This window comes from Gavia stellata, chromosome 22 (assembly GCF_030936135.1).
Source record: "Gavia stellata isolate bGavSte3 chromosome 22, bGavSte3.hap2, whole genome shotgun sequence".
In the NCBI taxonomy this organism is placed as follows: Eukaryota; Metazoa; Chordata; class Aves; order Gaviiformes; family Gaviidae; genus Gavia; species Gavia stellata.
In genome coordinates this window covers 6,474,529-6,487,577 of record NC_082615.1, presented here as the reverse complement: position 1 = coordinate 6,487,577, position 13,049 = coordinate 6,474,529, and the positions used below count along the sequence as shown (strand labels likewise).

Here is a 13,049-nt window from a genome sequence, read left to right as displayed (position 1 = left end):
ACAGAGAATGACTGATACTGATTTGTGTTTTGACAGGCTAAAGAAATGTATCACACAGTTGTTGTCATCCTGGATAAAACAGAGCTGCACCACTAAAGCCTAAGAGGAGGAGAATGACCAAGCAAACCAGCACTGTTTTCCTTTCTTTGAGCTTGTTCAGTGCTCCCTGCCCCATCTTCTGGAGAGGACTCTTCCAAAAGACATCCATGACCTCAGACAGCTGCTTTTTAAGACTGCCACCACAGTGTTTGTTGATGGACCATAATATCACCCCTTGTGACCTGTTATTCAGTCCCCAAGTACTCTTCCTTGAAGCAATGCATGCACTGACTAAACAAACCACGAGACACCCTTTCCACACCATTGCTCTTTCATAGCCTGTTCCAACACAGAGCAACTGAACAGATGCAAGTAATTGCCTTCAAGCTATGCAGTGTAGGACTGTTCTTTTCTTTTTTAAATTAATTAACATGAGCAAAGACTGATGCTTGCTAGAGATCCATCGCACACAGGGCACAGAGGCTATGAAATGACTGCACTGCCTGCTGGTGTTTTCCATAAGCCAGCTTTTTCTCGGTATTGACATGCAAGAGGCCCTGTAGCAGGATTTGTGAAGCAGGAGCTTGTAGAAAGCATCTTAATTGCAAAGCAGATCAGTGTTAATATATAATTAACACATATGCTGGGGCACAGATTGAGCTGCAATGGTAAGAAAGTTTCTTGTTGATTAATTTCTTATTGACGTAATTATATGCATATGTTTCCCTCTACTATAAAGAAGTCAGTCATGTCCATGCAGTTGTCATACTTAAGTGATTGCTCCATACCCATGGAGAAAGCGTATTCAAAGGGAACTTGTATTACAGTAGAGGAAAGTGTCCTGGGTTGTACAAAAGTGCTTTATTTTTATTGCTACAGCTATCCTACTGAACTGAAAAGTATCTGCACTTTAGGAAATTGCAATAAAATAATCATATAGAGATGTTTTGAAGCTATGACATGATGGATACTGGTTTACATCTAACCTGGGAAGATTGACCTGCAGGTAACCGGCAAAGCTTGAGGAAAAGGTTGTCAGTGTTGGCTGGGAATGGGATAGACCTGAGGGTGCTCAATGCAGGCCATCATGCACAGTTAGCTTCTTACTGGTGAGCTGATGCCAGCAGTAACTACAGCATCTTCCCTGTCAGGAACTTCCCTTCGAGGGCTGCTTGCTGTGGCCTGTGAGGTCTTAGCTGAAGCACGTTCCATCCTCCCCCTTCAGCAGTGCTACTGCAAGGCTAGATAAAGCACCGCAGCAACATGGAAGAAAGGAATAGAGAAGATATCTGAAGAGTAACTTATCTTTATTCCTCTTCTCTTTCTCTGAGCTTTTGCTGCCTTATGTAGAAGCACAACTCATCTGGTTAGAAATGCCCCACGTTGTGATAAAGCACTTTTTGTCACACAGTCCCATGCCTTAACCAGCCCTTTCGGGAGCCCCCTGATTTACAAGATAAACAAAGCATTTCTGAGAAGTTCACCCAGGCAGCAGCTGAACTCTACAGGCACTGAACTCTGGAGAGATAGTAACCCTACTTAAGTGGCTGATGAAACAGGATTTTTAATGGGAAGGTAAAATAGAAGCCAGCAGGCAACAGCTGAAAAATATTTCTATAGTGTAAAAGGCTTCTTGTAAAGCCCTTTGTCCTCCAGTGAGCAGAGCAAGCTGAAGGTGAAAGTCACTTTCGAGTTAAACATTTCCAGGTTCTCCTTCTGGTTCCAGCTGGAGAAGTCCTCCAGCTATAAAGGGTTGGAGGTATCTGCTGGCACATGCTTCCCATCCATCCCATTCTGGGCTTGCATTTATTAGCTGTCTGTTCAGATAAAGAGTGAGCTTTCATGTCTATGTTCACAGTGATGGAGTCTTAATGTATCTTAGACCAGTCTGTATGATTGAGTGGTAAGAAAAAGCTTCCAGGAAGAGCCCACAGCAGCTATAACATTGTTTTATTGTCAGTTCCTCACATACCCTTCAGTACACTTAAAAAAAATACATCTGTCGAGTACAGTGATCCAAAAGCCTGTTTGATGGCCTCTCAGGCTGCAGATTCCTCTAGCAGCGCTAGTGCCTGAGGCCACCAGCCTCTATAGGCATGGAACAAAGGCAGAACCCAACAAAAACCCAGCAGAAAGGACTTGTGCCAGGGAATCAGGTTATTTCAAGCCCACTGATACCCTAAGGTTCAGGTCCTTATATAAATATAGCAGCGGAGGCACCACAGTGCCAATTTGAGGGCCACAGCAGTACCTTAACCAGCTGTAACAGCAGCATTGCCCTCTATTGCAGACTGTGGGTGAGGCACAGGGAGCAAATATGGCTTTAGGGGTTACAAGCAAATGCTGGAAAAGTGTTGGCAACCTTGGTGCCTCTATTGGAGAGGTTAATACTGAAAGAGCGTTGCCGCTTAAGTTAAAGGGCAGGCAAGAACTAGACAAAATTAAAAAAAAGTTCAGATTAAAAGAAAAAGAATCCAAGTTTCTCCACCTTCAGAAAGTAGGCATTGCCTGCATGGTAAAACCAAAATGCTCCCCTCCTGCCCTTCAAGGGAAACCATTCCATCCAGGAACTCAACCATCAAGTTCATCATTGGCAGCCCTGAGCAAAGCATGTGAATTTGTAGCGTAAGGCTTCTATTGGTAACACTGAAATAAGAACTAAGAGATGGGGGAGCAAGGGGAGGAGCAGTCTAGGAAGCAAGATGACGTTCCAAAGCAGAATCCCAGCTGGAAGGTCTGAGCCCTTCCCAGACTGCTGCAGGGAATAGAGGTTGGAGACACTGCAGAACCTCTGAGGCAGCAGCCCCTAACTTACACAGCAGATGCAGACTTCACACCTCTTGGCAAGAGGTACTAGAGGGCTTCAGCATCCTGGTTATTGGAGAAACTCTCCGTAAGTTCACAGAAACTGGTTCCTGGAAGTGTGTGTCACTAAGGACAGAAGTGAGCAAAAATGCAGTGGGAAAAGATTAAGCTCACTTCCGCAGTTTCATGAAACCCTCCATGGCTTAGTTCTTCAAGAGGCCCGGGTCCCACTGCTGGAGGAAGGAAGACAGCCAATAAAGATGCAAGGATCAGCTCTCTGAGCTCTGCAGCTCCTGCCAGTCGGTCTCACTCTCACACCTGACCCTTGTTTTGAAAAACTCTTTGATGAGTCTCTGTGCTTCCTCCTTCACTGCAAGAGAGGAAGCACCACCTTTGAGATGATACTTAAGACATCTACCCCCTCTAAAGACATCAATCTATTTAGCATCAAAAGAACCCAAGATTCTTGGTGCTCTCCCCAGATGCCAACTCACCAGTCTTGCGGGCAGGGTTCTGCTCTTCAGTCAGTAAGTGAGACAGGTGCCGAGCAAAGCCCTTAAACAGATCCTGCAGAATTGGGGAAGATAAAGAACAAAAAGCAGACATCGGTTACCTCACCAGACTGTTCAATGTTCGTCTTGCCCTTAGCACAGGCTGGCTGTAGCACAAACCATTCCTAGATTTAGACTACAGGAGTGTTGCAAACCTGCAAATACACATGACCCTGCACTGCTGGAGAAGCACATACACACACATACTGCCTTGCAGAACACATCAAGTAACCTACACCAGAATTGAACCTGATCTGTTGCCACTCCACAGGTGGGAGTTCTTCAAAACTTACCGGAGTTCAGTGTGAAAACATGAACAATCACAAACAAATGTGAAACCAACATGACACCACTCTAAATCACACACAAACCCTTTCTTGGGAGAGGTGAGTTCCTGCACCTAGAGTCACTAAAACAGCACATACCAAGATGTGACTTGGAAATGAAATGTGGTATCCAGCTCATCTTCCCCTTCTTAGAGCCCCAGATCACTAGGGAGATGCAGTTCCTTCTGCTAGAGAGGGTCTTGAGCTGTGCCCTACCTTGGAAGCAAATTTGCCACCCTTGTAGAATGGGGTCAAATATTTGACAACGATGTCTGCTGTCTCTTTGAGGGATGTGCCTTTGGTCACTGGCTGTACGGTCTTGCTGGTTCCTTCTTTATCACACTGTGATAAGTTTGGATCAAAAGTCACCTTCTTCTTTGCTGGACCAACGCTTTTGCTTTCTGGCTGGGACAAAATAGATGATTTTGCCACGGTCCGTAGCCGCTTCGTTGCAGGACTTTCCATATCCTGGAGATGGGACAGAAGAAAACCAAACCCACCAATTCCTGTGGCAGCATTACACTTCCAAGCAGCCACTACCTTCTGAGAACATGAATCTTTGCAGCATCCTGCAGGCTGTCCCTATAGTGAATACTATGCAGGACTCCATGTAATCTATTTTGCCATCTTGCTGTGCAGACTTAATACACTGTTTCCCATGCAAAGGGGCTTTAAGAAAAACCCTTTAAGACTACCACATTTAGAATTATCCTATGCTGTTATTAGGGCAGCTAATTGCTAGACCCTGTCCTACACAGGAAAAACTGACAGGAAAAGATTTCCCAGGATGTCTGCTGAGAATACGCCCCTCAGGAAGAATCAAGCACTTCAGGAGTGCCACACTCCTGCTCAGTTTGAAAGAGCAAGGAGCTCTTCAGTAGAGACAGCTACCAGGCAGTCTCAGAACCAGCGTCTGAATGGCAAGGAAGGCTGTGAGCATGGTTTGCTTCTGAGTGGTCCTGCGCGTCATTGGCCTGTGGTTGTTCCCTTGACTTGAGAAAGCAGCTTGCTAATTATAGTTAGTTACAGATCTGGAGGGGGTGGAGAGACTCATTCCAGGCAAGTCACCACCAAAGGGTACAGTCACATGTGCCGCAGAGAAGAGGAAACAAAGCAGAGTGGAGGGGAAGCTTTCCACTGCAGTCTGAGTGGCTGGCACTGGCCCAGCGGGCGGCAGGGGAACACCAGGAGTGCAACGCAACTATGGTTTTCCTCTCTGCTGCAACTGCAGCTGGGCCCTCGCCAGATAAATAACACTATCAGGTGAAGTTCGGACCAGGAGCATCACTCCCAGAGAGAAACTTGGCACAAGATAAGCAGAAGAAATAGAGGAAATTAGCATCCATTAAAGTCTTACCTCATCCGATCCTGGTCGCTTCCCACACTCACCTTCCCCAACAACAGTTAGCTCAGTTTCTGCGACACTTTCAGCAACACTAGTGGGAAGAATGAAGAGAAGGCCAATTTTAATCATTCCACAGTGAAGATATTACTGCATTCACTGTAAGTGGCCACAAGACTCTCCATGGTAAAGCAAGACTCCCTCACCAGCCTAGAGATCTAATACAGACTCCCAGTGTCCAGGACAAGGCTGGTGTGGCTCTGCAGCTCGTTAACAGGGCAACACAGGGAACAGAGAGGTAGAGATTTTACCTGGATTTTACATCAATTTCTTCCCAAAGGAGTTCAGATTCAGCAGCCTGCTGGGTCTTAAAATCCTCCTGTCTCTCAGTCAACGTTACTTCTGCCTCTCCCAGCTCTTCATTCTCTGCCTGGGACTGTCTAGTCACATCTCCTCCACAGACATCTTTGTTTTCCTGAGGTATTGGTTTCTCTTGACACATGCTTTGAGAAGAAACTCGAGGTAGTGTGCTTGCAGAACAGTCATCTTCCTTTGCTGAGCTGCAACTTTTGGCTTTAGACCCACCTTTGGGGAGAGAGAAGAATTTAGAAATATCCTGTGATTCTTTTTTGGCCGCTTCTGCGAGCATTTGCTGCTTCTTGCTAGGTTTGGACTTCTTAGCAGGGTTATCCCAAAGGGCAGCTTTTGTGTCTGGACTGGGTTGCTGTCCCTTCTTTTCAGGAAGGAGTACTTCTGCTTCAGCACTCTCATACATTGCTTTGGTTGCTATTTCTTTCTTCTGGAGAACAGGGGTTCTGGTGTCCACTTCCAGACTGCAGTTGCTGTTGTCTTGCCCATTTGGACAATCTACTTCCTTTTTGATAGGCTTTGCATCACTTTCCTCCTGGACCTTCAGCAGTTCTGAAGCTGTCTGGAACAAGCTGGATTTCTTCGGAAATCCTGCTCCCACACGCTTGGGTTTGAACTAGGGAGAAAGGAAGAAGAAGAAATTTTGAATATGAGAGCATTAAGGAAGCCCTGTGTGCAGAACCCTGAAAGGAGCTAAGTTTCTGTATACAATACACCAGTGTTTACAGCCATAAGCTGGGGAAGGCTCTAAAACTGACTCATCGTCATAACCATCAAGTGAGACATCAGGGAAATGGATTAGGTTAAAGTCACAGGCCTGCAGTAAGGAAACAGACAGCATCCTTGTTTAGAGCAAGATGAGAAAAACTTATTTGACATATGGCCTGCACATAGATTATATTCACTAATAGGAACCAGCATGACTAGTTGATCTCACTCCAAAACCAAAGGACGGACAGGGAAAGCAATTCCAATAGAAATGTATAGGTATGGCCACACGAAGGACCTAAAATAAAACAATAAAAAAAAGCAGATAGACAAAGCACACTATTCCCTCCTTGTCTATCCCATCTGTACTCACTCACCGAGTAAACCTGGGATGCAGGGAGGAAGTCCTCTTCTGCTGGAGACCCAGATTTTGTTTCTGAGCTGCTGTTGCCACCAGTTCCAGACCCAAAGGCTGAGAACAGGTTTCCTTGTTTTGAGGCTTTGTTGATTTCTGCTACCTGAAAAGAGAATAGAAATGTCCTCTAATGGCCAGAAATCTTTATGCATTCCTGCCCCTGTACACACTAAAAGCCATAGTGGCAAAACATATGTCTCCCCTGGAGAGACACCTATCTCAAGAACAGACACATCTTCAAAGAGACTTATTGCAACCAGCTAACCTAAACCAAGGCTTCTCTATTGTCAGTGACAGTCTGAGGAACTCCCCATTCCCTTTATTGCTAGACCTAGAGGATATTTGGATAAGCTTGCACTGGTATGTATGTTTCCAAAGCCTGTAAAGCCAACAAAGATGTGAAACCAACGTGATTCTGGGCCCTCCTGGAAACAAAACCAAGAAGAAAGATTTGGAAGACATCCAAGACAAAGCAGAGCTTCTCCTTCACCTTTCCCACACAAACTCTACCCTATTTCCCCTTGAGCTGAGGCCACAGCACATTCAAGGGAACAACAGCAGACGTACGACCCTACCTTCTTTAGCACAGTTGCCTTGTACGAGTTAGCCATTTTACTGGTTCGGAAAGCTTCATACTCCAGCTCCACAGCACAGGCATGAGGGTCTGACCTGTAACACAGGCTGGGGTGATTTCTGGCAAGACACACACCTGTATCTGCAAAGGGAACACTAATGCTTAAGCATCTCTCAAGAAAGTACAAAATTCACTCCCTCTGGTGCAAGAGTAAGTGACAACTTCCAATTAAGTCCTAAGGGATGCAGCAGTGAATTGCTGGAGAACAGAAAGGGTGGAGAAAACAGTTTTAAATTGAAGTCGTCCAGTTGCTCAGTTTGAGAAGTACACTATCCCCATCTTGTGGGACAGGGAAGAATTGCGACTCCTAGGATCAAGATGATTTAGCAGACTTGGACACAGGAATCCTCGTATCTGATTCTGAACATCACTATAAGAAGGATGCTGTTAAGTGAAACTACATCCATGGACCAAATAACTTAAAAAAGTATTCCCTGAGAGTGGTAATGTCACTCAGGGAAGAGTAGGCCCTGTGTTAAGGGACTCAATACACTACCCCTTTTCTCTCATCTCATACCCTTTTCCTCCTGCTGCTGGAACCTTTTGATTGGTGCTCAAAGCTTCTTCCAGCATCTTCAAGCAGTGTTCCCGTCCCTAGGAAACATGGAATACTCAGACATGCTCTACAGAAGTCATAGTGCCCCTTGGACTTCCATCCCTGAAGGAGTAAGAACAGGGCAGGCAGAATCTTCGTTGTTCTTTGCAAGTCAACAAGACTGAATGTTAACCAGCCTTTCTTACCTTCACTGTGAGCTTAGAGATTCTCCTGCTGAAGGCGTCCTTCAAGGGGCAGTCTGCACCTGCCACAGGAGAGACATTTGGAAAAGGTGTCATAGCAGGGCTGGGACTGACAGAGAACATCTCAGCTGGCACTGGGAGGGTGCCAGTCCAGTACTGCTTGGCATACTCCTCCCTGCACAGTCACCCCAAGGACCACTACAGTCACCCTTTTTACCTGGAGAAGCTACAGTCTCCAGAAGAGTAGGCAGAAGCAGAAGTGAGATTTTTCTCTCTGCATGAGAACGTCTACTTTGCTAGTTTATGACTAACAGCTTTCCAAAACCTCCCCATCTCAGGAAACCCTTTTTCAAGAAATCCCAGCTCTTCAGAAATGCAACCCTTTCCTGCTCCCCGCAATACCAACCAAAAATAAAGAGGCTGAGTAGAGTAACATGAACTACCAGCTGTTCTTTTACAATAGCGTAACAACTGTGTTGCTAGACAGGGCCCCAAGTAGCACAGTTACAAATGGCAAAGTTTTTCAGCAGTTTCTTTATAGCCCAATTGAATAATGCTGCATAACCACTGCACAAATAGCCTACAAAATCAGGTTAGACAGTTTTCCTTCTCTCTTGCTTATTTGGAGAAGTTGCTCAGAAAGATGCATTCTGTATCTTCACCCCAACCAAAGCTAAGCTCTGATCCATCTCCTCCAGCCAAGCTTTCACAGCCAAAAGCCTAACCTCTGTGCCTAGGGATTGATACCTCCAGTGTTGATGCTACATAAATTACACACAGCTGCAAAATACAAGACTTCCTTCTCCCAAAGAAATCCCACTATAAATCAAAGAAGATATTTACTTGGAGGAACAAAATCTTCTTTTTCTGGTTCTTTGCCCTGGAAGAAAACAAAGATCAGTCAAACATTTCCATTCCTGCAATACACATGCAGGTCTAGAAGCACAAAAGACACATTTTATACCCCTGCTCCAGGGAAAATTAATGCTGAAGTTACAAAGGTACTGAAAAGGCACCAAAATGGGGGAAAGGAGACAAAGGATGAGAATCAAAGCTGAAAGTTCACCTTTGCTATAGGAATATGCAAGAGAAGCTGAATGGGGAAATCTGTTTTTACTAATATCACAGGTGTTAAAAACAACAGGATCCGCTTGATTAGCACTGCAGAGAAATCAGTACATGAATAAGCTGTGTTCCTTCATATTATGGGACTGACTCAGAATATGGAGAACACAGCAAAAGCAGAGGTACAAAAAGTAAAAAACAGAACAAGCAACAGCAAGATGCAGTAATTTACTTTCATTAGTGCCAGGAAGCCTTTATGTCTGTAAGCTCACAGCAAACAATCTGTGAATCTCTTACAAAGGGATAGCAACTCACTTTGCGCAGACTCATCTGCTTTTTGTAGAAGTTGTTCCACTCCCGTTTCCGACTCTCTTCATTGGCTTCATCCCCATTCCCACTGCTTTCTTCATCATAGCTGGATAAGGCAGGAAAACAAGAGGAACAAACGTTTCTGTAGCTGCAGCATTAACTGGGGGGCAGGCTTTGGAAAGCCCAGGTCATCCCGGTATTTACAAAACATGACGTATATCACATCCTTTCTGAACAAGTCTTAGCTTTTAGTTTCACTACCATCCCTCAACCTGGACAGTAGTGAGTGTCCTCCAAAAATTCATGGTATTTGTTAATCCCATGAACTAGTTAGTAGGCAGTAGCATGAACTAGTAGCACATAACTAGTGCTCTGAGAACGAAGGGCTCCATTTCAGAAGCTCTGCCAGTTTCTCCCATGGAGTTGAGGAGTCACTGCCTTGTGTCATGTACCCCACTTGTCAGTCACTACTGCCCTTGGAGCAGAGATGGCAGGAAGAGCAAAGCATCCATTCCTCAGCCTCAGCTGTTCACAGATTGTTGTATTACATCACTAATACACTGAAATGCAGCAGCTGATTCTTGCCAGATGTAGCCTAAAGAGTTTACTGCCTTCCACAACTGTCACAGCCAAAACGTACAGGTATCACAAATCAGAGCTTTAAGGCTGTAGACTATTACAACTTCGAAGGCAAAGCTACAACCAAGTCATGGAGAGGTTCAATAAATCAAGTGGCAAACAGTGTGCTGTACAACAGCATTGGCCATGTCTTCTCAGATCCTGAGATCAAACACAGGCTTAGGTCAGAAGTACACCAGTTTCCTCCGACTCAGCTGGACTCGCCTGAAGAACAAAGCTACCAATCTCAAGCTGTTTAAGGTAAAGCAGAGGGCTAGGCCAGCTGACAGCACTGCGCATGCTGGCAGAGCTTCACGGGCCGTGCAGGCAGCAAAACTTGCATCCTGGCAGAGCTGCACAATCGCTGCAACTCAGCCAGAGAACAAGGAGGAAGAGAAGTTGTCATCTCCACACTGCCCAGCATTTTACAGAGTTAATTATGTTTCCCACTGCACATCTTCCTTTTGCTGTCAGCCTGATAGGGAAACACCAAAATTTAGCAATCTGCAGCAGATGCTGCCGCTGGCCCTCCATTACATCTTCTGTGATGACTAAGTCCTGTCAGTGGCCCCCCAGCCTGCTGGCCCACAGACAGCCATACTAAGTCAGGAATGAACTCTGGATCGTGTCACACTTTGCTGTCACGTTGGTCTCAACTTAAACATTTTTGATCCTTGTGACTGTGAATGGGCTGAGCCCACTTACCACTTTCAAAAACTTTCAGGCTAGTTTCTTGAACCAATTACATTCTGCAGGGCAATTCTTAGGTCAGTCAAAACAGCTTTTGGCTCTCTGGGACATGAATGTGATCAAGGCTGCCAAAGTGTGTGGAAAATGAAATTCCAGCTCCTGCTGCCAGGAAGTTACAGGAAAATACCACCACACAGAAACATGTGCTGAAAATAGGAGTGGCTGGGCCTGCAGCTGGGAGATGCTCTCTTCTCTCTGATAGCTTCTATGAGCTGAGTTTGAGCAACCAAGTACAGACCTGCTAAAACCTCTGCAACCTCTCCTCCCGCCTTCATACAGCTCTGGGTCATAGCTATCCCAGGAGGAACCTGTGGGCCCAATGCAGGTTTTGCTCCAGCTGTTGCTGCAGCCCTCCAGCGACTCCAGTTGTCTTTTCACTGCCCCTGGATTCTTGCAGTAATCACAGCACTTGTTACAAGGGGGGGTGACATCGCCAAAGTACTTCGCTATGGCAGCATGGCGACATCTAGGAAACAAAAGGGAAAATGATCTGGTAATTATTTTTATTAACAAGAGCTCCACTTTCCAAATGCAAGGTGTCTTTTGATAAAGACTTGAGTCTTTTTTTGCGGAGAATGCCTATTCCAGCAGGAATCACAGGGATTAAACCCTGGAGCAGAACTGGTGTTCTGTTTCTGGCACCCTGATTCAGGTCTCTCTGCCTCCACTTCCCCACATGTAAAACAAACAGTGGTGTCAATCTCTTCTGCTAAACACTTCCAGATCTTTGAGATCGGCAGAAGGCACGGTGGATGAAATATGCAGTTATTAATTCTGCATCCTTGGCCAAATATATTCCATGTCCAATCAGAATGGCTCTAGGATAAATATGTAAAGAGGTCCTATTGATCCCTGCACCTCAGAGTTCAGAGTATGTCTGTATATTTCACATTGGAAAGCTTCTAATTTTATTGTTTGTGGTTTGAAGGAGAAGAAATCTACATTTGTAGAAACAGGAATGTAAATTAAGTCACAGAAATAGAGTCCAGACTGAGGTCACAAGGAAGCACTATCCCAATAATACAGCCTGGGTCCCAATCTGCTAACACATGCAGCCAAAGTTCGGGTAGAGTCCTACATCCATGAAAACCAGTCCATTTGCTCATACAGTATTACACAACCAGTTCTACCAGCCTTAGCAAACTAGCCATGTGAAGATGATTAGATTCTTCCAGCAATCTTCGAAAGATTTCTGGCAGACATCAGTGCTTTTGGGTATGTGAAAAAGAGTTTGGTGACAGAGATATGCTTATTAGCAATACAGGCAGGAAGTAATTTCTCTTCTAGAACACTAACTTAAACCAGTGAAGGCACTGATTTCACTAGATAAAGAACAACCAGGCGGTTACGTTTTTTCTTGTTTCTTTTTTTAAGAAAGCAGGCAGAATTTAGAGGATCTTTTTAAAACTTGGGTTTCACAGCAGAGGTGGCCAGTTGTCTCTTAATCAAAATGCTGATACTAGATACACAGAAACACTTACTTCTTCAGGCATTTAGAGATCAAATCCTGCAGCCAAGCAGCAACAAGAGTTATTTTAGAAGAGAACTATTTTACTGCAAGGAAGAACGAAGTGGAGATTTTTCTTCTCTACCAAGGAGTGCCCTAGTTGGCTTACCAATTTTATCTGCAAAAATTGGGTCACAGAGGGGAAAAGTAAGAGAGCGAGCACTTCATTTATTCTTATTATAAAACCCTTTAAGGCACGTCTGAACTTGCCAGAGATCTAACAAATGTAGTTTGCTTCTTAACTTGTGTGCATGTGTGTATGTGTTTGGGGGGAACATAACTGCATGTCTACATCACAAACAAAGCCTGCGAGGGTCTACAGCGGCAGCTGGCTCACTCATTCCCACGGCCTGGGAGGTTAATTTACCAAGCAGAAGAGCAAGTGAAGCAGCGAAGCAGCAGGTTACAGACTACTGTCGCCAGAGCAATGAAATGTGTGTGCTGAAGCACGAAGGACCTGGCATTGCTCAGGTAAGCAGGGCTGCAGCAGGGTGACGTTGCACTGCACGGTCTAGGGCACTGAAAGCCTAGAGAGTGCTACTACAAAGCTGGCTTTATATCCCCCTGCAGAGCCGCACTGACTCGCTCTCGTTTTGCACTCAAAGAGCGCCTTTCACATGGTGGGGAAGGGTGGGGGGACCGGGATGGGGACAACACATTCGATCCCCTTGTCCTGCCTTTCCAAAAGAACTACTGGTGCTGCCTGTCCTGCCAATGCAACGTGACTATAGAAATGTCAGCGAGTTGCAAGTCAGCTTTTTGTTTCCCCAAAAGAAAACAGGCAGGCATTCTCATTAGTCCATGTCTCTTTCTCTCATATGCACTGATATGAATTAGAGTTAACCGAGGCATACAGTAATGGTCAAGCCCTCT

General features: G+C 45.2%; 2 protein-coding genes across 3 annotated transcripts in view; one reads left to right on the top strand and one right to left on the bottom strand.

Moving 5' to 3' along the window:
• The window catches only part of MYO15B (myosin XVB), a 45,018-nt gene extending 44,906 nt beyond the window's left edge, over nucleotides 1–112 (top strand). Inside the window, exon 62 of the mRNA XM_059828384.1 lies at nucleotides 37–112. Within this exon, the coding sequence (XP_059684367.1) occupies nucleotides 37–96 (60 nt within the window). The 3' untranslated portion in view covers nucleotides 97–112. The remainder of the gene's footprint in view (nucleotides 1–36) is intronic.
• Nucleotides 113–2,018: 1,906 nt separating this feature from the next.
• Nucleotides 2,019–13,049, bottom strand: part of RECQL5 (RecQ like helicase 5) — a 38,878-nt gene continuing 27,847 nt past the window's right edge. The window contains exons 8-19 of one of the 2 annotated variants that reach the window (XM_059828139.1): nucleotides 10,908–11,135; nucleotides 9,308–9,407; nucleotides 8,771–8,807; nucleotides 7,931–7,989; nucleotides 7,707–7,783; nucleotides 7,131–7,224; nucleotides 6,518–6,658; nucleotides 5,375–6,048; nucleotides 5,079–5,157; nucleotides 3,938–4,189; nucleotides 3,339–3,411; nucleotides 2,019–3,235 (exon numbers count right to left, since the gene is read on the bottom strand). In XM_059828139.1, the coding sequence (XP_059684122.1) occupies nucleotides 3,114–3,235; nucleotides 3,339–3,411; nucleotides 3,938–4,189; nucleotides 5,079–5,157; nucleotides 5,375–6,048; nucleotides 6,518–6,658; nucleotides 7,131–7,224; nucleotides 7,707–7,783; nucleotides 7,931–7,989; nucleotides 8,771–8,807; nucleotides 9,308–9,407; nucleotides 10,908–11,135 (1,936 nt within the window). In that variant the 3' untranslated portion in view covers nucleotides 2,019–3,113. The remainder of the gene's footprint in view (nucleotides 3,236–3,338; nucleotides 3,412–3,937; nucleotides 4,190–5,078; nucleotides 5,158–5,374; nucleotides 6,049–6,517; nucleotides 6,659–7,130; nucleotides 7,225–7,706; nucleotides 7,784–7,930; nucleotides 7,990–8,770; nucleotides 8,808–9,307; nucleotides 9,408–10,907; nucleotides 11,136–13,049) is intronic. The other variant, XM_009810674.2, reaches the window with a different exon arrangement.